At 39.5% G+C, this 26,251-nt stretch overlaps 1 protein-coding gene across 1 annotated transcript; it reads left to right on the top strand.

Annotated features, from left to right (window-relative positions):
• The first annotated feature begins 312 nt into the window (after window positions 1–312).
• tmem47 (transmembrane protein 47) lies at window positions 313–25,997 on the top strand. The gene is made up of 3 exons (XM_057841785.1): window positions 313–706; window positions 19,985–20,125; window positions 23,035–25,997. The coding sequence occupies exons 1-3, from the start codon at window positions 481–483 to the stop codon at window positions 23,211–23,213; spliced, it is 546 nt and encodes a 181-aa protein (XP_057697768.1). The 5' UTR covers window positions 313–480; the 3' UTR covers window positions 23,214–25,997.
• Window positions 25,998–26,251: the final 254 nt, after the last annotated feature.

Genomic DNA, 26,251 nt, shown 5'->3' with positions numbered 1-26,251 from the left:
GTCACGTTCAGACCGTCAAGTTAATGCCTCACTCGAGTCGGAAAAACACGAAAAAATCGGATTCGTGCATTAAGACCTGTAGTATGAACGTAGCCTAAGAGCATCCTGAAAAGTTGGTAGTGTTATGTCCCTACCGACGCCACGCAAACCAAGGCCCTTGCCTGAAAATGACTCTCACTCCAGCCCTGGCTGCAGCCCTAATTTCAACAACGGTGGGCAGCCTTCGCACTCGGTGGGCACTAGGACCGAGCGGAGGCAGTGCCGTGTGTTATTTCAGTGATGAAGCGCTCTTCTCTTCAGTCAGCAGTCACAGTCAGTGGCAGTACCACGGCCGTCCTGCTGAGTTGGGCCAGAGAGTGAGCATCTCCCCCATCCCTGCGACCGCCACAGTCTGTTTAAAGAGCGGAATAGCAACACTTATGTGCCACAAGTCAACTCGGCACCCTCATGCGGTTTTTGAATGACTAAAACACCTAAGACATGTCTTCATCCGTGAGCGGGACAGAGGAGGTGCGCGTTTCGGCGTTGACGCCCCTGAAGTTGGTGGGGCTGCTTTGCGTCTTCCTCGCGCTGTGCTTGGACGTGGGCGCCGTGCTCAGCCCGGCTTGGGTCACGGCGGACGACCAGTTCTACCTGTCCTTGTGGGAGTCCTGCTGGAAGCCAGTCAGCTCGGCGGAGTGGTCCTGCAACAGCACACTTGCCACCGGTGAGAGGCACATTAAACCACATGGCAGTTGTTTATTTGTATGTTAAAGAGAGTGAACTAAAGGAGTCTATTCATATTTAAATGATGCAAAGGGCGCAGAGACAACAAAGACACTTCTAGAAAGGGTGCAGAAGGTTTTCTCCTTGTAGCAATTATGGAAGATTAGCCATAGGAGACTGCAAAATGACTTGAAATAATTGGCTAGTTAATTCAAAAATTTAGCACATGAAAGAGAACGGTGAACTGTTGGCATTTCACGTGGGAAATAAACTTGATTTTATTAATTTTTTTCAATGAGTGAAATCAAAGTCTGGTGAGAGTGGGGAACCGTTCTATTTAAAATTGGATTAAGCTTTTCTTTAAATATTTGCCTTGGGAATGATGTGGGAATTCATCGGGGCCGAGGAGCGCACCAGCTGGGGTTTCGTTTGGCCTTTTGTTACCGACAAAATGAGCCTTTTGTGTGTTTCCTCACTGACCCACAAGTGGGGCAACGCCGAGTCTGAGGACTCCCCCCAGAGATCCAGATGCCTGGACATTAGTAACCTGGGAAACAAGTGCACAGCCCTAGAAATGCTCATTTTTCACGGTTCACTCAAGCAAGCAAGCCACGATATGGAGCTGTCACATGTAATCCAACATCTGGAGGACTGTCAGTTTCACACATTGTAATGCAATTTGTAAGTTGTAGTATTCAAATTTATCTGTCTGTATAGCTGCACTAGGATGTCATATTTTTACTCCAAAAGATACTGCCACAGAATGGCGAACAGTAGGGTGACCAAACGTCCTCTTTTGCCCGGACAGGTCCTCTTTTTACATTCTGTCCGTGGCGTCCGGCCGGGTTTTATAAATTTTTGAAAATGTCCAGTTTTCATTATTCTTCACAGGACCAATTAGCATGTGTTGAAATTGAATGACACTTTGCACAGAATACTACGGTACTGTGCTGCCTGTGACGTGTTCCCAAAGAACAAATTTGCGCTTGCGTGTGCAGTCATAGACTGGCTTTATCATGGCGTCAATTCTCTTTCACAAACAAACATTCATCCAGACGGGAGCCCATAGGCTATCGGTATTTACACTTGCTAAATTTACATTTCGGCAACTGTTGCCGTCTATCTGAGCTTTGTACTGGGTGTGATCTGTAAAATTCCGTTTGGTGTCGCATCGTTGCACTGCCGATGACTGAAAACCTTTATAGCAATGTTTGATTGTGCCTTGGCTACTGGTGCTCGCTAATAGGGTAGCTGTAAGTGAGCTAAGCCGCACTAGACATTATGAGAACTGTAGTTTTGAACTGCTGCGTTAGGAAACACGCTAGTTATATTGTTTGTCAGTTTGTTTCGGTTATTGTTTGCATGCAATCTAGAACAGTGAATGAGAATAATAATTGAGTGGTAATAACAATTTGTCAACGACAATTGTATTGATAGTATTAGTAATTTATAAAAATGTTTAGTTGGCACATAACCTATTGTGTGTGCGAACTGACTGGACTACATTTCAACGCGTCTGCATTATATTAATGAAATATTCAGCTTTAGTTTCTGAACGACTTCTGTGTAATGATGACCTAATGATGACGTTGCTGACTATGATTATACATTATGGTGATAGTATTATTTATACATTTTTGTATTGTATTAAAGTGATAAGGCATCGTTGAGTGAACTTCGAGTAAAATTTACGTATCTCGAGGCCGGGTCGAGCGTCCTCTTTTTTGGAAATCAATATTATATGGTCACCCTAGCTAACAGTGATGCTATAGAAAACAAATATGATGGTCATAGAAAAGGAAATAGAACTTGTCGAACAGCACATGGTCTTTGTCATGGCTGCATTGCACAAAATGGCAAAAGCGACAATAACGTTAAAATAAATACTGTGGTAGCTCTACTTAAGAATGTCTCTATATACAGAATTTTCAGGTTAGGGCGTGCCTCAACGGAAAAATATTGCTTCTTGCTACGAATGAAATTTCAGGATACGAAAGGCAAAAATACAGTACGGCTGGTACTCGCAGCTCTCAGAGTTTACTGAACAAAACATACTAAAAGCTACTCTACCATTGGCTATTGGCTAGCATTCCTGTCATCCAATTGGCTAAGAGGCACCTCTACTGTATGTGTATGTGTGTATCCCAGCGTCCTGTTCATTCGCCCCTTGTGTTCCGGCAGCTTTACGGCCGTTTCAAACTAGCGGCAACCTAGTGTAAAGGGTTCAGCGGCAACCCATTTATTGTGTATGTGGGAGGGGGCTTCTCGGCGAAAGTGAGCAGTGGGTGGCCGTTTTGGGCGGAACGTCAAGTTTGAATGAATTTTTCGCCAAGACTGAATTGGCTTTGCAGTATCTGCCCTGTGATTCAGTCCAGGGTGAACTCACACAGCACCAGTTGATAGAATAGCGTTAAATTTGTGGCTTTTGTGCATAAAACCATTTCATTGAGAACTATCTTTTTAATACTCGACAGACGATCACTTTGACACACGATCTTTCCGGCATCCGACGTAAAATTTGACTCGCCATTTGTTTCTACATCCGACGACATGCTCGAAGTACAAAGATCCATGACAGTGCCGCAGTTTCTTTGTTTTCCCGCAAGACGGACGCACAGCGGATTTTCTTGTGAAAGAAATCAACATGGGTTCCAAGAAGGTTAGCACAGGTGGTGAAAAAAAGAAAAAGGTGACGCTTACCATTGAAATGAAGATTGAAATGATAAACAAATATGAATGTTGTGTGCCGGTCTGTGAACTGGCTCGACAATACGGCCGTAGAATGTCTACCATCTCGACGGTCCTCCTCTGACCTCCGTTTTTCAGTCTTTATAAGTTAAGGTGACAATTATTATTGTGGTAACATCGCCAAAGAAATCGCCAGCTATGTCAGGTTTTTAATCATTTATTTCAGAACTTATGAAACACAACATGCCTACTGTCCGTCGCAGTTGTCGCCAAGTCGCCAACAACATCAAAACATTAAAAGAGAAAGTAAAATCTCTACCGCACTCTCTCGCTCTCACGTCAGCCACGCTGTGTGTTTAGGTACAGCACGGAAAACACATCCACCACATTATAACCCGATTCGTTACATTATTCCGGGAATTACTGTTATTTTTATACTGTATTATTATTCAGATTTTTATTTATAATTTATTTGTTTTGCTATGTGTAATTGTCACTTGTAATAGTACCAATAGTATTCATTAAGGATTTAGTGTTGGTTTTCAGTAGGGCTGCAGCTATCAATTATTTTAGTAGTCGATTAATCAATGAACTAGTTAGTTCGAATAATAAGGATAAGGAACATGAAAAATCAAAATTCCTCAGCTGAGTCTAAATTTAAAAAAAAATTTTTTTTACAATGCTCTTAACAAATGGTTCAGACACATACCCCAACAAAAAAACCGGCTAAATATACCAATACACTACATTACAAATGCATTTAAAAAAAAAAACATTAGCTCAAACTAAAACTTTGCATATGTTGGTCTTAACAGGGAGCAGCTGGATTCAGCAATGTGAAATGAGGCCGACTAGAGGGCAGTGTATCCACCCAGATCAATAACACTAAATGCAAAAACTTATAAAATAAACCATTACAATGCCACTTTAATTAAACGAGTACTCGAAGCAGCAAAATTTAATTCGAATCCTTTTTTTCTAATCGAATACTCAAGTTAAATCGATTAATCGTTGCAGCACTAGTTTTCAGGTTGTGGAACGAATTAATGGAATTATAATGTATTCTTATGGGAAAATCCTGCTCGACATACGAACATTTCAACTTGCAAACAAGGTCCTGGAACGAATTAACTTCGTATGTAGCGGTACCACTGTGTGTCCATTTGCAAATCAAAATATTTAATATGAAAATGAAAGTGCACTGTAATTATTTTTTTAACCACAGGGTATTATGAAATTATTAATTTGTCAATTTTCCAGCACATATCAGATAAAGGAGAAACGTTGGTGTACAAGCTAAAGAAAACCATGGCCTTAAACAGTCAGCGAGAAATTGGTACAGACTTCTCAATGACACATGGAACTAGAAAATTTTGTTAAAGTTTATCACTGTGTATACAGGAAACAGATAGGGAATAATATAATCATTGTCATTATCTTGGTTGATGATTTAATAATTGCAGCCAGCAATACCGACATAGTATGGGAAATCTGAAAAAGCACACTGGAATGTATTATGTTCGACATTTGAGGTTGTTCTAATTTAATCTGGAAGTCCTCTCAAGTGTTTTTGCTTATTGTATGTTTGGGCTTTTGTGCCTAGCTGTGAACAGCCTATTTGTTCTTCTGACAAACGATTGTCTTCCTGTTTAAGACTCTACTAACTGTGGGTCACGCAGACCGCTATCTTTCTGTCACCCAGTGCAGACAAGAAGTGCCCTGTGGTGCCTTATAAAGACATGTAGCCCCAGTGTTGGCATACCAACCGTAAACAGTCATCCGCTCATTTCCTTTTCCCACAGGAGCTCGAAGCTTTATTGATATGAAGAATCCTAGCACAACTATCAGGCTCGACAGTAACTCGTGTCCTACCAGTGTTCACTGTTCAGTGTCACGCTTTGAGCATTATATAAATCCTGTTATTTTGACACAGTGGTGGCCCACTCTGTGTTTTAAATCTTCAATCACGAGTGTGTAGCAGAAATTGGAAGTAAGTTTTTACTATGACGTGTTCACAAAAAAAAAGCAAAGAAATACCATTAAATTAAGTTTTACAAGTTTGGGGTGCTCTATTTTTTTGCAATTTGTGTTGCATTCATTTAGCAAATTTTGAGCCTTTTTCTCACTGAAATTGGTTGAAGAAGCAGATTCAAATGAAAATAAGAAATATTTTTTTGTGTTATAGTTGGAGAACGATTCACAACAAAATGAGTCATCGCAGTCTTTTAAAATACCAACAATTTGTTTTGAGACGTTTCTTCTCTGAGTAATTGCTAGATAAATTTGGTTGGTCCATGCTTGAACTTGGTTTTAAAAAATGAGGAGAAAACTGACTTTTCACAACAAACCTTCACTTATCCTTAGCAACCAGCATGTCAGTGACAGTGACAACCCAAAAAAATTGGCACAGAAACTCAGGACGTACTAAGGAACAATTTTTTGTATGTTTCAGCAATGAAATAATGACTTTAATATATTTCAACTTCACTTTTAAAATCCATTCTGAAACAGTGTAACTGAATCCAATCAACAAGCAAGGGTTCTTGATTGAGTGATTAATCTCCAAACCTGAACCATAATTGTCATTCCAATTGTTCTGCCCACGGCTTACGTCATTTTCAAGTTCACCAAAGTTATAGACAAGTTCCCGAGGTGCTTCCATTTTACTTCCGCATGGCTGCTCGCAACTTTTGTTTAAGAATTTCTCCATCCAAAACAACAGTGGAGCTGGAGTAACATTTCTCATCAAAATCCCTTAAAAAAGACCATTTGGAAATACCGCATTCATCTGCCATCATTACGACAGAGGAGGACAACATGTTTATGAAGGCAGATGTGGAATCAAGCTCGTGCTACCACAAAGACTGGGTGTTTTTGTAGCCATGTTGCCGCTGTGTTATGGAAGGTGTGTTCTTCCCATCCCTGCATTTTCATGTGTTCGGTGCTCGAAAAATACTTAAGCTAAAATATTGCGCATGAAACGACTTGTTGCCTTTGATATTTTTATTAAGATGATAATTGTAATTAGGATGAGCTTTAATAGTATTTACCACAACTACTGTATCTGCTACTTGCCTGTTGCTAATCAGTTCGTGTAGATGGTACAATTATGTCAGCGCATAAATGCAAGTGTTACAAGTTTTTTGTTCGTTTGTGTACAGGTGGAAAACGCTGTTAGGCAAGGGAAGATAATAATAAGTTGATGTGCCTCACAGCAACACTTACTGTACGTTAATGGACACTACGGCTGGAGGCGGTGGCTCGCCTCGCGGCAGACCGTCAGCTTGATCCCGAGATCCAACTACGAGCTTTTTAACTACAGCAACTTTAAGAGCTGGAATTGTGTGGGTGAAAGTTTGGCGAGGCTCCAGAGCTCTGCTGTCTGATAACACATTTTCGTATGCTATTTTTCCAATAATTTTATAAATTGTGATTTATTGACCTGTTTTGCACATGCGCCAATTGGTTTAAATAAAACAAGAAATGGAATCATGTTGTCCAAATGTTTGATTGCAATCAATATCTGGAATTAAAAAGAATGACATACAGTGCCTTGCAAAAGTATTCGGCCCCCTTGAACCTTGCAACCTTTCGCCACATTTCAGGCTTCAAACATAAAGATATAAAATTTTAATTTTTTGTCAAGAATCAACAACAAGTGGGACACAATCGTGACGTGGAACAAAATTTTTTGGATAATTTAAACTTTTTTAACAAATAAAAAACTGAAAAGTGGGGCGTGCAATATTATTCGGCCCCCTTGCGTTAATACTTTGTACCTTTTGCTCCAATTACAGCTGCAAGTCGCTTGGGGTATGTTTCTATCAGTTTTGCACATCGAGAGACTGACATTCTTGCCCATTCTTCCTTGCAAAACAGCTCGAGCTCAGTGAGGTTGGATGGAGAGTGTTTGTGAACAGCAGTCTTCAGCTCTTTCCACAGATTCTCGATTGGATTCAGGTCTGGACTTTGACTTGGCCATTCTAACACCTGGATATGTTTATTTTTGAACTATTCCATTGTAGATTTGGCTTTATGTTTTGGATCATTGTCCTGTTGGAAGATAAATCTCCGTCCCAGTCTCAGGTCTTGTGCAGATACCAACAGGTTTTCTTCCAGAATGTTCCTGTATTTGGCTGCATCCATCTTCCCGTCAATTTTAACCATCTTCAATTTTGGTTTCATCTGACCAGAGCACCTTCTTCCACATGTTTGGTGTGTCTCCCAGGTGGCTTGTGGCAAACTTTAAACGAGACTTTTTATGGATATCTTTGAGAAATGGCTTTCTTCTTGCCACTTTTCCATAAAGGCCAGATTTGTGCAGTGTACGACTGATTGTTGTCCTATGGACAGACTCTCCCACCTCAGCTGTAGATCTCTGCAGTTCATCCAGAGTGATCATGGGCCTCTTGGCTGCATCTCTGATCAGTTTTCTCCTTGTTTGAGAAGAAAGTTTGGAAGGACGGCCGGGTCTTGGTAGATTTGCAGTGGTCTGATGCTCCTTCCATTTCAATATGATGGCTTGCACAGTGCTCCTTGAGATGTTTAAAGCTTGGGAAATCTTTTTGTATCCAAATCCGGCTTTAAACTTCTCCACAACAGTATCTCGGACCTGCCTGGTGTGTTCCTTGGTTTTCATAATGCTCTCTGCATTTTAAACAGAACCGTGAGACTATCACAGAGCAGGTGCATTTATACGGAGACTTGATTACACACAGGTGGATTCTATTTATCATCATCGGTCATTTAGGACAACACTGGATCATTCAGAGATCCTCACTAAACTTCTGGAGTGAGTTTGCTGCACTGAAAGTAAAGGGGCCGAATAATATTGCACGCCCCACTTTTCAGTTTTTTATTTGTTAAAAAAGTTGAAATAATCCAATAAATGTTGTTCCACTTCACGATTGTGTCCCACTTGTTGTTGATTCTTGACAAAAAAATTAAATTTCATATCTTTATGTTTGAAGCCTGAAATGTGGCGAAAGGTTGCAAGATTCAAGGGAGCCGAATACTGTTGCAAGGCACTGTACATACCTTGTAGTATTTCCTTGTAACAACAAAATCCGTGTCAGCCCTTCTGCATTCGGCAAATGTAATATATTTTGTAATTTTACCTCATTTTGGTCACTCAAGTGGCTGGCGTATCAATCTATACCTCACGTCAACACAGGCTGACAGGTTGTTATAATTTTGTCCACAAATGATCCACAAAGTGATAAGAACAATCGTACAATCTCATCTACGTCTCATCTACATCGAGCTGAATCCATTTTTGGAGATTCTGTGGGTTCTTCTGGCTTGATTTTGCAGTTTTAACTTTGTCAACACACTGCTTACTTCAACCGCAATTCGTGTTGTTCTTTCTAAACCGGACTCAGTATATCACAATGCACAGTGTGCAAAAAATAGAACAACCAGAGGCTGGTATATTTGGAAGTAGATCAAAATTGACCAATCAGAGTCCCATATGTTATCTTAATAAGAAGGTAATGTAAAAATTGCAATGATTAATTAATTCACTTCTTTAATATTCTCTTCTTAATTTTATCTCATAACGATTTATTAAATGGATATCAAATTAGCACAAGGGAATCTTCATCTTTATACTGATAGCAATAAATTGGAGATTACCCATGTGCAGAGGTGGGTAGAATAGCCAAAAATTTTACTCAGAAAAGAGTAGAGTTACTTCAAAATAATATTGTTCAAGTAAAAGTAAAAGTAGTCATAAAAAAACTGGAATACTCAAGCAATGAGAAACATAGTGAGTAACTGCTTATTATGTTTAAAGCCTCACCTGCATAATGAAATAAATATAGCAGAAAACACTCAGGTGACTTGAAGTTGCCCTCTGAGACCCCCAATTTGACCACATTTCAAAATTGTCCTGTATACATTTGTGATACATCATTGGAAAGCTTAGAATCTCTATTTTCTGGGGGAAGAATTTTTTTGAACAGGAGGGCATTTGAAAAGATAAAAAAAAAAACAGCAAAACCCTAACTAGAGGCGAGAGCACGCGAGAGCAGAATTAAAGATGCCACGATTTTAACGAGGTATTATCGCGTACTTGCCTTTTTTCGATCCAAAAAACCCCATGTAGCATGTATCATCGAGTGTCAAGAAACGGATGTGAATTGCCACAGCTGGATTTTGGGGGGATTTTTTGGGTGAAATATAAAATATAGTAATATAACAAGGGTCGTGATGCAGAAATCACAGACATCAAGGAGTGGTGGAGATGTTCTTTTTCATATTTTTACCCTTATATAACGTTATTTTTTTTCTTTCAATTTTTCCTTTTTTGGATCAATTATTTATTATCTAACATTGGGGAAAATGTGACAGTAACAAAAAATACAATTAATCAATAGTTATGAGGTAGATATCCATGACTTTTTCACAGACGCCATTATTTTCATTGTGATGTAATTTGTTTAAAAGTTTAAAATATGCGAGTGAATAATTTTTTTAAAATTTGTTTTTGTTTTTTTTTAAACAAAATTTTAGACATCAGTTAATGATTCTTAGATAAAAATGACAGACATTTTGATTAATATATATGATTACTTACCTTCTTTTTATGGCTGGGTTAAAACAAAAGCGGTTGCGCGACATCTGTAAACAGAGTTTTCCAGGGTAAAAGGGACAATTTAAAAATAGTTCGGGGGCTTAATGCGCCATGAATCTGCTATGGCAGCATATAGACATATTCTATCAAACACAACAGTTCTTATGGCTTAAAATACAGCAGTTTATTTTAAAGAGGAGTGCAAGTGAAGAAACTGCTTTTTTAGTCTTGTCTGTTTTCCGCCATATCTATATATATTAAGGGTGTGATGGTACACACAAGTCATGCTTCAGTACGTACCTCGGTACTGAGGTCATGGTCCGGTGCGGGTTCAGTACAACAGGAAAAACAAAGGCTTTTTTCTTACAGCATTTCAATGTTAAAGTTTGTACTGTATACCATTACACTTATCCCTTCATAGGTGAAATTTTAAAAAATGTAGAGAAGTGTGACCTGTTTTTTTTTTTTTTTTTTTTTTGTAATGAAAAAGTTCAATTCAATCAGTTAACATAAACATATTTGATATGAAAGACCTTATAGAATGGATCATGTAATAACGTGTAGAACGTGAAAAGTAACGTCAGTTACTTTGCTGAGTAACTAATTATTCTTACATTGAAGTAACTGAGTTACTAACTCAATTACTTTTTGGGAGAAGTAATTTGTAACTGAAACTAATTATTTTTTAAAAGTAAGATTAACAACACTGGTTACTACTGGTGTCAACAATAATCGATGCGGCGATGCATCCCGATGCGGGGCATGGACGATTCGATTCGATGCGGGCAACAAGCCAAATCGATTCAGCACATTTTAAAATATATAAGACTAACAGCCTAGCTCTTGAGCCCGAACTCGACCCAACCCGAATTCCGGGCCGAGTCGGGCCCAAAATATCAATGATTTACGTTCGGGTCGGGTCGGGCCGGACTTTTTAAAAAATATATATATATATTTGTATACTAAAAGATGTATGGATGTTAAACTAAGGAATATTTCTAATAAAAATAAATACATTGAATAAAACAGAGAAGGCGCTTTGGTAATTCCAAACATGAGCCGCAGCAGAGCCAGTGCATTGTTTGCACACATGAACGCCGTGGCCCCGCCCTCCTTATAATCTTCCCCTCGCGCTTTGGCCTCTCCACGAGTCTGCAACTGCATCCTCGTATTTCCTTTTCGAATTTTGATATAGAGCAGCAAGAGGTAAAAAGCAAACTAAAGACGGGGGGATTGAAAAGGCAAGAATCTACGAGTGGTGTGTGGAAAGGATTTAAATCGATAGCGGAAGATGCTACAGAAAACCGTGTCGGCCTTGCCGAATGCAACAAATGTGGCACTTTGCTCTCGTACTAGAGCAGAAAGACTGGCACCTTGATGCTGAGCAGGCATTTAAAAAACTGTACTGGCCTAAAAGGTGATACTAGTCAAACGTCGTTATTATCATTTGTTTCGAGGGCTGCACCTCTTCGTGCTAAGCAGGACTTCGTGGTGTTCCTTTAAATGTTATTATTTATTTGGTTTCAGTGCTCCTTAAGGCGGGTTGTTATTTTGTGTGTTCTAATGCGAGTCATTAAAATAAAGAATGTTGTTTCAAAGTATTTCAGTTTTTGTTTATGCTGCTGTTCCTCTCATTGTCATAGAGGCGCGTAGTGAGCAAACTATCCCACACAGAAATATATTTAACAAACCTTTCTAGCGTTATTTCGTTGTGTAAATGCATTTATAATGATCAGAAAAAATAGGTAGACTATTTAAACATGAAGAAAACTTGCGTTTTTTTCTGCCAACTCGAAGAAATTAAAATAATGTCTATTGCATTTTGACGAGGAAATGACGCATGAACTATCCACCTGATAGAACAGACACAAAAATATAAAATATATAAATGTTTATTATATGCATCTTACAGTGTTGTTTAACTGGGAGAATTTGTTACAAAAAACGGGTTTTAATTTGTTATCATTATGCACATGGCACAAAAAAACGCAACCACGCATTGCATCCCCGCATTTCCTCCCCCACCTGAGTCCTCACAAATCAAACGGGCTCGGGCCTACGAATAAAACGTACATTTTCGGGGGTGTTCCGGGCGAGGGCCTACAAATAAAACGTAAAATTTCGGGTTGTTTTTCAGGCTCGGGCATACAAATAAAAAATGAAATTTCTGGTTTTTTTCGGGCCCGGGCCTGCAAGGTAAGTTAATTGCTTGGGGCGGGTTGGGCTTTAATACGCGCAGGCCGGGCCGGGTCGGGTTGGATTTTTTAGGCCCGAAATAGGCTCTAATATAAGTACGTTCAAAAATCTTCCCTGCGCAATTCCGGTGATGCAACGGATTTGGTTTCCCCATTTGTATTATTATTCTCATGTTTACCTGTAGAGGAAGCTACTTTACATTCAAAGCAATGCAGGAGTGACGCTTCCTCACCGGAGTAACGTCACAGACATGCGCAGTTGCAATCGAGAGAGCAGAGAGATAGGACATAACATAACAATGGCTGAAGCGGAGAAGGAGGGAGTGCTATTGTGTGTAAAAAAAAAAGAGAAAGCCCTGGTCTCATTCAAAGCACAAATTAAATGCTTTGATTTTTTTTTTTTTTTGTATAATATATATATATCTGAAAGTATACTATTTTCATTTGACTTCAACCAGGAGTGACACAAGAGCCAATAAAAAGTTGTTTAATGTCTGACCGCTTGTGTTGCCTCCTGATTCCCGAAAAATATGCGTTGCTTTAGAATTTTAATACATGCCAGGCTTTAATGCATCGCGATGCATTGCCGAATCGAACCGAATCGAATCGTGACCCTCTGAATCGAATCGGATTGAATCGTGGCCCTCCGAATCGTAATCGAATCGAATCGTGAGGGCAGTGCCGATGCACACCTCTACTGGTGACTATCCACCTTTACCCGTGTGGATATGCCAGATCATAAATGCGTCCATATAAAAGTTACATAGTATTACATTGCCCATGATATCCATCCATTTAAAAAGTATGGCCCTTGAGCAGTTATGTTTAAGGCTGGTTGGAAACAAGGAATGTGTGATGCTAATGTAAGAACCGAGTGTGAGTTGATGTCAAACTGGTGTGACTTGCGCTGATGAATGTGGAGACGATGCGTGAGCGAGTCGACTGTGTCATCTTTAGTGCTTTTGGTTCTGTATTTAGGCAATTGTGTTATCTGAGCAATGAAGAAGGGATATGGGTTCGGTGTGGGCTGCTATGCTTAATTGAACAACTTCCTGTTTACTGCATGGAGTGTATGCGCGCGTGTGTGTGAAAGTTAGACTTGAGGCTTCAATTGATACACATCTTACGCCTTTTTTCTGTGCGAGAAAAACACTCAATTTGTGCCCAAGAGGTTTTTTCATAAAAAATAATACTTAGATTGGCTCTTGAGTGGGATATCTTGTTTTCCATCTGTCATCAGAGCAACTATAGATTAACGGTTTGGCACTATTTCCCTTGTCAAGCCTTTAAGCACTCAAGCTCTTTCTGTGTGGGTCTGCTCCAAATCTGAAATGAGAGGACTCGCTGCATTCTGAGCACTGATAAGACTTTTCGCTTGATGCTGCAATCTCGAGACTGGATGGAGCTGTAGGCACCAAACTGACCCAGAGAGAAGGATGCTTGAGATGGGCAAAAATATTGGGACACCTGGCTGGAAATGGAAAATTGATATTTCAAAACTTTTCTCTTTTTCAACACCACCTCAAAGTTATTTTGACTATGTTTTAAGCATTGTGTACAGTATAAATAATAAAATCCCAGTTCAAATGGATTGGACATCAATCACAGACAGTAGTAGCCAATGAGTTATTTGTTCAAAAGTGGATGATATTATACAGTGGTATGAAAAAGTATATGTACCTTATGGAATTTCTCACATTTCAGCATAAAATCACCATCGAATGTGAATCTTTGTCAAAATCACACAAATGAAAAAACAGTGTCTGCTATAACTAAAACCACCCAAATATTTATAGGTTTTCATATTTTAATAGGAATAGTATGCAAACAACGATAGAAAGGGGAAAAATAAGTAAGTGAACCATCACATTTAATATTTTGTGGCCCCCCTTTGGTTGGTAGCAATAACTTCACCCAGACGCTTCCTGTAGCTGCGGATTAGTCTGGCACATCGATCAGGACTCATCTTGGCCCATTGTTCTCTACCAAACTGCTGTAGTTCAGTCAGATTCCTGGAATGTCTAGCATGAATCGCTGTCCTTAGGTTATGCCACAGCATCTCAATGGAGTTCAAGTCTAGACTTTGACTTGGCCACCCTAGAACGTGTATTTTGTTCTTCTGAAACCATTCTGAAGCTGATTTACATCTGTGTTTTGGATCATTGTCTTGTTGCAGTATCCATCATCTTTTTAGCTTCAATTGTTTGACAGACTGGCTTTGGTTTTCCTGCAAAACATCCTGATAAACTTTTGAACTCATTCTTCCATTAATGATTGCAAGTTGTCCCGGCCCTGAGGGAGCATAACAGCCCCAAATCATGATGCTCCCACCACGATGCTTCACGGTGGGGATGTGGTGTTGATGTTGGTAAGCTGTTCCATTTTTCTTCCACACATGACATTCTGTGTTACTCCCAAACAATTCAGGTTTCATCAATCCACAAAATATTTTGCGCAAATGTGTAGTGTCCAAGGGCCCTTTTGCGAACATTAAATGAGCAACAATGTTTTTTTAGACAGCAGTGGCTCTCTCCGTAGAGTCCTCCCATGAATACCATTCTTGGCAATCGTGTTACATATAGTTGATGTGTGCACAGAGATGTTGGACTGTGCCAGTGAATTCTGTAAGTCTTTAGCAGACACTCTAGGGCAGGGGTCCCCAACCTTTTTTGCACCACGGACCGGTGTTATTTGGGTCTTTTTTTTCACGGACCGGTGTTCTGACAAATTTTGCAACCCATCAAAAATTGCAACGATGCGGTTCTGCGCATGCGTGTAACGTTAAACATAGCCGCAAAATGCGCAAATGCAGCGATTCCAAAGTAAACACTACAAACTTTCGTGAAAGAAAGGAATATTAACTTACGTTTGATCATGGGAGGACTTGTAGAAAAGTTCTCCTCAGATTCATCCTGCCATGTAAGCTTCACACAACAGCTGCACACCGCGCTCACCATTAATGACTTCGCCTTGTCGTTAAACATTAATTAAGAACCCCGCTTCACAAAGATACGATGTTAGAAATTGTAGCAAGGTTTTCAACGCTCTTGTCGCGATGTCAGGATATTCCAGAATGACTTTAATCCAGAACCTCGGTAGAGATGTTGTCTCAAATGTACGTTTAATAAGGTCGCCGTCATTTGCGATCTCTCTGTTTATTCACAAACGGGTCACGAATCCACTCCTTCGCAGTTCGTGGGTCTTCGAGGTTGTAGGCTCGTCAGGTGCCCTTAAAAATATTTCCAAAGACGTCTGTTTTCCTGTTGTCTTCGCTTGTCTGGGGGCTAATTATTTCCGGGAACAAATGTGCTGCGCCGCGGCCTAGTAATACGCTATTATCGAGGACAAGCGCACATAGATATATTATGTACACAAACATGATGTACTGCTAGCAGTCCAATCAATGGACTTCTATGACGACATTGTAATCTATCCCATAGAATTACATCTAGAGTAGACAGAGATATTGGTGTGTTAAGCAGGGGCACAGGGTTGATTCGGCCAGTATGCGGTCGTTATTAAATTATTTTTTTCTCTGCAGCCCGGTCGCAAATGCGCCACGGACCGGTACCGGTTCGCGGCCCGGTAGATGGGGACCCCTGCTCTAGGGTTCTTTTTTTACCTCTCTGAGTATTCTGTGCTGAACTCTCGGCACCGTCTTTGGTGGATGGCCACTCCTTGGGAGACAAGCAACAGTGCCAAACTCTCTCCATTTGTAGACAACTTCTCTGACTGTCGATTGATGAACATCCAGACTTTCAGAGATGGTTTTGTAAACTTTCCCAGCTTTATACAAATCAACAATCCTTGATCGCAGGTCTTTAGACAGCTCTTTTGACCGAGCCATGATGCACATCAGAAAATGTTTCTCATCAAGACAGTTCTTACCAGGTGTGTATTTTATAGTGGGCAGGGCAGTCTTAAACCCCTAATCAGTGATTGGGCACACACCTGACTTAAATTGTTTGGTAAAAATTGGGTTTCAATTGCTCTTTAAATCTCCTTAGGCAGAGGGTTCACTTACTTATTTTTCCTCCTTCTGCCATTGTTTGCATGCTATCCTCATTAAAATATGAAAACCTATAAATGTTTGGGTGGTTTTAGTAAAAGCAGACACTGTTTTTTCATCTGTGTGATTTTGGCAAAGATCAGATCACATTTAATTGTAATTTTATGCAGAAATGTAAGAAATCCAAAAGGTTCAGATACTTTTTCATACCACTGTAGTTCTTTTCACAGATTGGCCTATACATTTTTATTCAAAGTACCCCCACGTCATTCAGTTTCTGAGTACCTACTGTCTATTGTTGGAGTTGTTGCCTATTGAGAGTGGAAGTGTAATAATAACTTAGCTTTATATAGAACCTTTCAAGGGAGCCAAGGACGCTTTTAAATGGAATAGAATAGATAACTATAAACTATAAATAGTGAGTCAGCACTTCTGGTTGAAAACCACCATAAATAATTCAAAACTGTTTATTACACAATTCTAAAGTATGTTTATGCAATTTAGAGTGCCTATCACCACCAGTGACAGGTCATAACATCCCAGGGTCGAGCCACTCAGACCTTTACAGTGATAGGGCAGGTCCCTCTATAATGGGGCCTCATGTTATTGTAAACTGGAGGGAAAGATTGCTCTGTTTTTTGTGGCTTACTCCTAACATCCTGCGATGACAGGGCTCATTATAAACACTACATTCTGAGCCATATATGGTCAAAAGTAGTTAGTGTTTGTTTATATTGCTGCTGCATAGCCCCTGGTTTGCCTCAGACAAGAGTGGGAACTATTCTTTAAGCAGCTTATGCTCCATCAATTTAATGGTGGAGGTTTTAATCGTTTTCTGTCACAAAAGAACAGATATATTTTTTGGAACAACTCCGTGGCCACCATAGCAAACAATTGAAGTGGTATGACGTTTTTTACGTGGATTAAATCTTTCAAGACACTTTTCTTAAAACGCTTTCCTGCACCTGTTTACATGCAGCGCTCCTTTTCCTGCAGTGCACACCAAAGCTATTATAGGAGACTTCCTCTACATCTCAGCAGTTAACAAGCCATGGATAATTAGGCCTGTAAAGCAGCACCTAGCAGACACTTTGCCTCAATGCATGGTCAACATACGATTCACTCGTTGACCACAACATTAGGAACAGCTGCACTATGAAACGGGATCCAACACAAGTGCTGCAAATTGTAATTAGAAGTACTGTATATACAGGGTATGTGTTAAATATATGTTTCTGTAAGAATTAACTAGAATGGATTGGTAAAAAGTGGAAAGTAGCAAACATGTCTGTAATAGGGATTTTATTAATATGATAATACAAACATTAGCCATTCTTAAGTTGATGCACCCTGCAATTTCCAGTCCCATTCACACAAGCATAAGAAATCAATCAAACCACAAAAAGAGAAAACTAACTGAATAGCTGTTGTACTCATTAATGGAAACTTAGAATATTGCCAAAAATATACTTGAAATTCTTCACCCATTTGCATACCTGTCAACCCAAGGCCGTTGGCGAGCTTACAAATAGTGACGTATGCCCTTACAAATTGATGACTAATCTTACAACCTTTTATAGAGCGTGTAATATGAAACAAGAATAAAACTCAATTTTTTAAATAATATGAATTTTTTGGTAATATAACATATAACCTGGTGCAATCAAAGAACAATCAATATCTTCAGCTACATCATGATTACTAAAATTTAACAGTGACTTTTGTTATAATTGTATGTAGAACTTTTGGCAATTTCAATCATGTTTTTTGATGGCTGCACTTCATGGCACTTCAGCTTGCAATTCAGTTTGACGGTAGTTCGTTACTGTGTCCAATTATAAATTAAAAAGGTCAATTGATAAAATTAACCTACAGATGCAGTGTTTGAGTCAGGAAACATTTCTTTTGCTAATTCTGAGAAGTGATCAGCAATAGTTTCGGGCAAATTGTGTTCTGCAACAAATTGGTGGAATAAAATCTCCGCTTTTGTTACTTTTCATTCTGCAGACTTCATCTTTATGACCAGTGTTGTTAATCTTACATTAAAAAAAATATTTACAGTTACTAATTACTTCTCCCAAAAAGTAAAGTAATTCAGTTACCTTAATGTAAGAGTAATTAGTTACTTGGCAAAGTAACTGGTGTTACCTTTCATGTATTCTTCATTTTTCAAAACACACAAAAAAAAAACCCATAGTAATCTTTGCTATGTTTGGAAGTCATTTAATGTTGTGAATCAATTGTTAAAGTTGTTATAATTGCTCCCGTTTTTGCATTAGTACTCTTCTGTCTACTTTCGACATGTGAAACTTTTAAAACTGTTTCATCATTTAAAGATATAATTCAAGTCAAGATTTTGCTGATTTAGGAGTATTTTAGATAAAAGGTTCGCTAGGAAGGTTCACTACAACAGAGCCTTTTTGAGACGTCTACTTTTTAAAAATGGCGGCTGTTTACTAACACTGCCGAGTGTCATTTCGCATGTAATTCTATATGCATGTGATATCTAGCGTAGCATCAAGCGGGCGTAGACTGTAGGCTGTCGGCTACAGTCACGAAATATTGGAGCCACCTAGCCTAGCATCCCGTTTGCAACACCGTCACAACAGTCTTCCCTCCTTCCCTCCCACTCCCGCTCTTCTCTCTCCGTGTCTCTGACTTTTCTCGCGTCATTCAACCAATGTAGTAACGCACAGTAACGCACATTGTCTCGTTGACGAAACGGTGACAAAATCCGAACGGAGGAAAAAAAAAAACAATGCACGAAAAACGTACGGATTTTGAACGTACGATTTACACATTTGAAAATCAATGCTCACTTGTACAAATTACGCCGAAACCGTACAACTTGACAGGTATGCATTTGCAAGCCTGATTGAAAAAAAAACTGCACAATATTTTGCAAAGGGAAAACAAATGGTCAGTGGGGTGATTTTTTTCTTACTAAAGATACTAAAGACAGAAATTAAGTTAGTAAGAGTGGCCCATGATCTTAAACCAATAAAGAATGCTTTTCAGTCACTGACACAAATAAGTGACAGTGGGAAAAGGTGCAAGGGAGACTTTTCGAAGGCAAAACACATAGTTTTCAGTGCCAAGTTAGTCCCCAATCTTAACCCAATAGAGCATGGTTTATTTTCCACTTATTGAAGACAAGCACCAATATCGGTGACTGCAGTGATGGCATCTCAGAATTTTGTCTGTGGTCTCTCGTCATTGCTCCCTGGCAAGAAGCTTGCGACAGAATGAAAAAGCCAGCAGCCTCAGATATTGCATGATATGTGTGACAATGTCCCTAAATTGTATAACTCAAAGACAACATTGTATGACAAGCTTGTGTTAAATGCCTCTACAGTCATTTTTACACTCTTATATTACTTCTATAGCCGAGCAGCGTATTGGCTGTTAACCTTATCGCCATGTGTCCGGTGAAAATGACTCCCATTTTGGTTGCACTTCCCAGTAAGGGCAGGATGTGATAGTGAGTTGTCAGGTTTTTTCACCCCCAATGAATGCTGAGAATGCTGCTGAGCAGGCATCTGCCAAGTAGGATGGATAAACATTAACTGAGTCACCTCACAGTTAGGCTTTTTTTTCTCTCCAGGGCACTAAAGCTGCGAAAGCATCATGTTCACTTTCATGTTCTTGTGTCAAAAGGCTACGAGCCATTTGAAACCACAAATACTACAAGCCTTACCAAGTGAAGTAATTTCCCTCATGTCATAATCCTTGCGACCTCATCGTACATTTTTTGTGTGTGCGTGCTTATAACTCAACTCCCTCAATCCAGCCCTTTTTTGTTTCCCCATGCAGACTGGCAGATCGCCACGCTGGCCTTGCTGCTGGGAGGGGCCGTGCTCACCCTGCTCTCCCTTGTCGTGGCGCTAATGTCCCTGTGCTGCAGTTCCAGGAGTCGATGCTACAAGCCTGTTGCCATCATGCTTTTCTCCGCAGGTACATGACAGATGTAAAAACAGTCAAAAGAAGCACAACAAAAACAACCAGTAATCTGATTCATCTTGATAAATTAGCTATAGAGTGATCCCTCGCTACTTCGCACTTCAAACTGCGCCCTCAATCCATCGCGGATTTTTTCTCAATTAAAGAATAAATAAAAAATGCAGTATTTTATAGAGCTGTGCCGAACTGATTACGTTGTCTCTCACTCTCGCTACTGCCGCTTTTCTTGGTCAGGCAATGCTCTGGAGTTGCTTATTAAAGTTAACTATGATTGACAGACGTTAAGGTTTGATCCTGCCAGAGATGCTTACTTCAAAGTGCTTTATGCATCAATCATCGTTTAACTTGTTGAACAGTTGCTGTGGCAACTCATTGTGTGTAAGTGAGCAGCTTGAGCAGATTTGAGTGGACTCAATCAATGAAGCATTTCATTTAAGACAAAAAAAAAAAATCTACTTTATTATTGTTTAAAAATAATTCAGTGGGACAATAATATGTTTAAAACATAATTATTACATTTGAAGTAATTAAAAACCATTTATTTAAAAAAATATATAGCTTACCTTTTTTTGTTATACGTTGGGAAAAAACATGTCTTATACAGTGCCTTGCAAAAGTATTCGGCCCCCTTGAACCTTGCAACCTTTCGTCACATTTCAGGCTTCAAACATAAAGATATAAAATTGTAATTTTTTGTCAAGAATCAACAACAAGTGGGACACAATCGTGAAGTGGAACAAAATTTATTGGATAATTTAAACTTTTTTAACAAATAAAAATTCTTCCAGAATGTTCCTGTATTTGGCTGCATCCATCTTCCCGTCAATTTTAACCATCTTCCCTGTCCCTGCTGAAGAAAAGCAGGCCCAAACATGATGCTGCCACCACCATGTTTGACAGTCGGGATGGTGTGTTCAGGGTGATGAGCTGTGTTGCTTTTACGCCAAACATAGTGTTTTGCATTGTGGCCAAAAAGTTCAATTTTGGTTTCATCTGACCAGAGCACCTTCTTCCACATGTTTGGTGTGTCTCCCAGGTGGCTTGTGGCAAACTTTAAACGAGACTTTTTATGGATATCTTTGAGAAATGGCTTTCTTCTTGCCACTCTTCCATAAAGGCCAGGTTTGTGCAGTGTACGGCTGATTGTTGTCCTATGGACAGACTCTCCCACCCCAGCTGTAGATCTCTGCAGTTCATCCAGAGTGATCATGGGCCTCTTGGCTGCATCTCTGATCAGTTTTCTCCTTGTTCGAGAAGAAAGTTTGGAAGGACGGCCGGGTCTTGGTAGATTTGCAGTGGTCTAATGCTCCTTCCATTTCAATATGATGGCTTGCACAGTGCTCCTTGAGATGTTTAAAGCTTGGGAAATCTTTTTGTATCCAAATCCGGCTTTAAACTTCTCCACAACAGTATCTCGGACCTGCCTGGTGTGTTCCTTGGTTTTCATAATGCTCTCTGCACTTTAAACAGAACCCTGAGACTATCACAGAGCAGGTGCATTTATACGGAGACTTGATTACACACAGGTGGATTCTATTTATCATCATCGGTCATTTAGGACAACATTGGATCATTAAGAGATCCTCACTGAACTTCTGGAGTGAGTTTGCTGCACTGAAAGTAAAGGGGCCGAATAATATTGCACGCCCCACTTTTCAGTTTTTTATTTGTTAAAAAAGTTGAAATTATCCAATAAATGTTGTTCCACTTCACGATTGTGTCCCACTTGTTGTTGATTCTTGACAAAAAAATTCAATTTCATATCTTTATGTTTGAAGCCTGAAATGTGGCGAAAGGTTGCAAGATTCAAGGGGGCCGAATACTTTTGCAAGGCACTGTATGTATCTTTCCTATACTAAATCTGAATAAATACATTAATTCATTTTCCGCTTTTCCACATGAAGGTCGCAGTGAATAAATACATTGAACACAAGAAAAAAAAAAAAAAGTTTTTTTTGTGGGGGGGGGCTACTTTGCGGTGTTTAACTTATTGCGGCGTGTTCTGGTCCCCATTAACCTGAAAAACAAGGGATCACTGTACTTGATCAAGTCAAATGAGATCCAAAACAACATATATTTGTATATTTTTTTAAAATCACAAACTGTAAAATTTATAAGCGGTAAACAACAGGGATTCCTGATCCGATTACCTAATCGGAAATCTGGGTGATCGCGCCATTTTGCAGAAGATAGGAATTGGGTGAAAAGCATCGGGTTCTTAATTAAAAAAAAAAAAAATACAAAAAAAAAAAAAAAAATATATATATATATATATATATATATATATATATATATATATATATATAAATTGTTCTGCTTTCTTGGTCAGCAGTGCCCTGGAGTTAGTTACTTTAAGTTGACGATGATTGACAGGTTTGTAGCTTTGATCTTTCCAGAGAAGCTTGGTAGCGCTACGGTCAAAGGCGCAAATGTGTCAATCATCGTTTATCTTGTTACACACTAGCGGTCGTGTGCTGTGGCAACTGATTGTGTTATGAGTGGCTGTCCTCAGCAGCCTGAGCGGATTTGAGTGGACTCACTCAATGAAGCATTTAATAAAGACAAACATTTTTCTACGTTATTCTTGTTTGAAAATAATTCACATTATGAAGGCGGTAAGGTGGGACAGTCACATGTTTAAAATTTCAGTTAAAAAAACAATACCAAAAAAACACTTTTTTTTTTCGGTATCGGATCGGGTATCGGCAGATTCTCAAAATCAGGGGGGACGGACTTGGGTATGAAAACATGCAATCGGGACATCCCAAGTAAACAACTAAGCTGCATTGAATATTAATTCTACACGTGATAGTAAAGTCAAAGTGATACACGTAAAGTCAGGTTCTGTATCATCACTCATGTACCTAATGCTTTTTGTTATGCTTTTCCATGTTCCATTGTAGTGGTGCTCCAGACTTGCAGCCTGGTCTTGTTCCCCATCAAATTCATCGAGGCAGTCACTTTGAGGGTGTACCACGAGTTCAACTGGGGCTACGGCCTGGGATGGGGATCTACCATCTTTTCCTTTGGAGGGGCCATCCTCTATTGCCTCAATTCCAAGAACTATGAAGACTACTATTAGGAAGAAGGAGGGGAAGTGGAACATGATGCCGTCTTGAACTTTCGGTCACACTGCATGACCACGGGCATAATAACAAAAACACAGTCCTATGAGAACCTTATTCCAAACTATATGCTCGCCCACATTCCGTCTTTAGGATTTTGAATGAAAACAGATAGGGAAAAGAATCCCAAATCAACTTTTGGAAGCTGAGAGCATCACTCAGACACACTTTGTAAACTAAAGTATTCGGTATTTGGTAATTGAAAAGAATAAAATAAGAAATTAGTCATAACTTTTGCAGATATAAGACCCACCATTTTTGAATGAATTGATACAATATTATGTTGGTGTGTGTCCATTTGTGTCTTGAGGTCAGGATTTTGTGTAAATTCTTCCCAACCAATTGCACCCACTCATCATGGGGAAAAAAAGGAAAAGGCCCAACTTCAAGCTGTTCCCACAAGACCGGAATCATATAATTGTCAAAAATGTACTGTATTTGTTAAATGATAAATTCAGACTGTAGGAGACGAGTTCAACCCTGTTGATAAGGAAGACGTGTGTATGTGCATTTGTATCTGCATATTTTTCCAGCTTCCCCTTTAAGTGGAGCTACTGAAGGTTTTGGAATCAAGCAGGCAATCTGTAGAAAACAGATGGATCCATTGACCCCATGTTGATGATAAATGGGTGGATTGAATAAACCAATCAGAGTGAAGGTAGAAAATAACAGGAGAAAATCAAGTCAATTCCCTAATCAGAGAATTAATGGCCCTAGGAAGGAAAATGTCCTATTGAGATGACATCCTGAGGACGTCACAAATAAAGGGAGACTCAGACAAAACAAGGCGCACCCAAGGAAATGCCACATTCCTTTTCTCAAATGGTTTGACGGCTTTCCCCCATTTGCTATGATGTTGTATTTTGATGTTAAAAATCTGAGAGTGGGAAGGAAGTTGGTAGATGATCATGAGTGCAAGATCATCCAATTACGCACCTCATGTGATGCCTCCTTGAGTGTGTGCTGCATTTGTCAAAGAGGATCTTTGTAGTTGTGTATTAATGTATTGTATTAATGTACTGTGTATAGTTGTTGATGACACTGTTGTACAAAATAGATCAAAGCTAAGTGCATGAAGTTTGTGTGATAAATAAACTTTACTTTCAATATGTTACTTTCCATTATTGTTGATCATTGCTAAAACTAAACTATTGACATAAATGTCACTGCCACTGCTATATACAGTGCTGGCCAAAAGTATTGGCACCTCTGCAATTTTGTCAGATAATGCTCATATTCTCCCAGAAAATGATTGCAATTACAAATGCTTTGGTCTTCATTTATTTCACTTGCAGTGAAAAAACCCAAAAGAGAATGGAAAAAAATGAAATCATTATCATTTTACACAAAACTCCAAAAATAAAAAGTATTGGCACCCTTTGAAAAATCATGTGACGCTTCTCTAATTTGTTTAATTAACAGCACCTGTTACTTACCTGTGGCACAAACAGGTGGTGGCAATAACTAAATCACACTTGCAGCCAGTTAAAATGGATCAAAATTGACTCACCGTCTGTCCTGTGTGATTGTGTGTACCACATTAAGCATAGAGAAAAGAAAGAAGACCAAAGAACTGTCTGAGGACTTGAGAAGCAAAATTGTGAGGAACCATGGGCAATCTCAAGGCTACAAGTCCATCTCCAAAGACCTGAATGTTCCTGTGTCTACCGTGCGCAGTGTCATCAATAAGTGTAAAGCCCATGGCACTGTGGCTAACCTCCCTAGATGTGGACAACAATAAGTGTAAAGCCCATGGCACTGTGGCTAACATCCCTAGATGTGGACGGGAAAAAAAATTGACGAGAGATTTCACCGAAAGATTGTGCGGATGGTGGTTAAAGAACCTCCACTAACATCCAAATAAGTTCAAGCTGTCCTGCAGTCCGAGGGTACAACATTATCAACCCATACCATAAGTTGGCGTCTGGAAGAAAAGGGACTCCATGGTAGGATACCCAGGAAGACCCGACTTCTGACTCAGAGACATAAAAAAGCCATACTGGAGTTTGCCAAAACTTACCTGAAAAGGCCAAAAACCTTTTGGAAGAATGATCGCTGGTCTGACGAGACAAAGGTAGAGCTTTTTGGGAAAAGGCATCAACATAGAGTTTACAGCGAAAAAACGTGGCCTTCAAAGAAAAGAACACGGTCCCCACATTCAAACATGGTGAAGGTTCCCTGATGTTTTGGGGTTGCTTTGCTACTTCTGGCACTGGACTGCTTGACCGTATGCATGGCATTAGAAAGTCTGAAGACTACCAACAAATTTTGCAGCATAATGTAAGGCCCAGTGTGAGAAAGCTGGGTCTCCCTCAGAGGTCATGGGTCTTCCAGCAGGATAATGACCCAAAACACACTTCAAAAAGCACTACAACATGGTTTGAGAGAAAGCACTGGAGACTTCTAAAGTGGCCAGCAATGGGTCCAGACCGGAATCGAATAGAAAACCTGTGGAGAGATCTGAAAATAGCAGTTTGGAGAAGGTACCCTTCAAATCTCAGAGACCTGGAGCAGGTTGGCCAAAGATTGGTGTAAAATTCCAGCAGAGCATTGTAAGAAACTCAATGATGGATACCGGAGGCGGTTGTTCACAGTTGTTTTGTCTAAAGGTTCTAATACCAAGTATTATGCTGAGGGTGCCAATACTTTTGTCTGGCCCATTTTTGGAGTTTTGTGTAAAATGATAATGATTTAATATTTTTTTTCATTCTCTTTTGTAAGCAAAATAAACAAAGATATTACTACCAAAGCATTTGTAATCGCAATCATTGTCTGAGGGAATTTGAGCATTTTCTGACAGAATTGCAGGGATGCCAATACTTTTGGCCAGCAACGTATGTTCAATCCATTTCGACAGAGGAAATAAACCCTCCCAATTAAAATGGATTGAACATTTATCACTGTCAAATGCAGCCAATGAGATAATCAAGATATTTTATCATTAGCAGACATGCAATTTGTAGCTACATGCTGCTTTTCTGGACAGCACATAAAA

This window comes from Corythoichthys intestinalis, chromosome 7 (assembly GCF_030265065.1).
Source record: "Corythoichthys intestinalis isolate RoL2023-P3 chromosome 7, ASM3026506v1, whole genome shotgun sequence".
Taxonomy (NCBI): Eukaryota; Metazoa; Chordata; class Actinopteri; order Syngnathiformes; family Syngnathidae; genus Corythoichthys; species Corythoichthys intestinalis.
The sequence above is the reverse complement of the archived record's forward strand: the minus strand, read 5'-3'. Positions and strand labels throughout refer to the sequence as shown.

What these genes read in the sequence shown, in the direction of transcription:
- tmem47 (XM_057841785.1), top strand. Translation starts at nt 481, where the DNA reads ATGTCTTCATCCGTGAGCGGGACAGAGGAGGTGCGCGTTTCGGCGTTG. An exon ending in CAACAGCACACTTGCCACCG is followed by an intron (nt 707 to 19,984) that starts GTGAGAGGCACA and finishes TTCCCCATGCAG; the next exon opens with ACTGGCAGATCGCCACGCTG. An exon ending in CATCATGCTTTTCTCCGCAG is followed by an intron (nt 20,126 to 23,034) that starts GTACATGACAGA and finishes GTTCCATTGTAG; the next exon opens with TGGTGCTCCAGACTTGCAGC.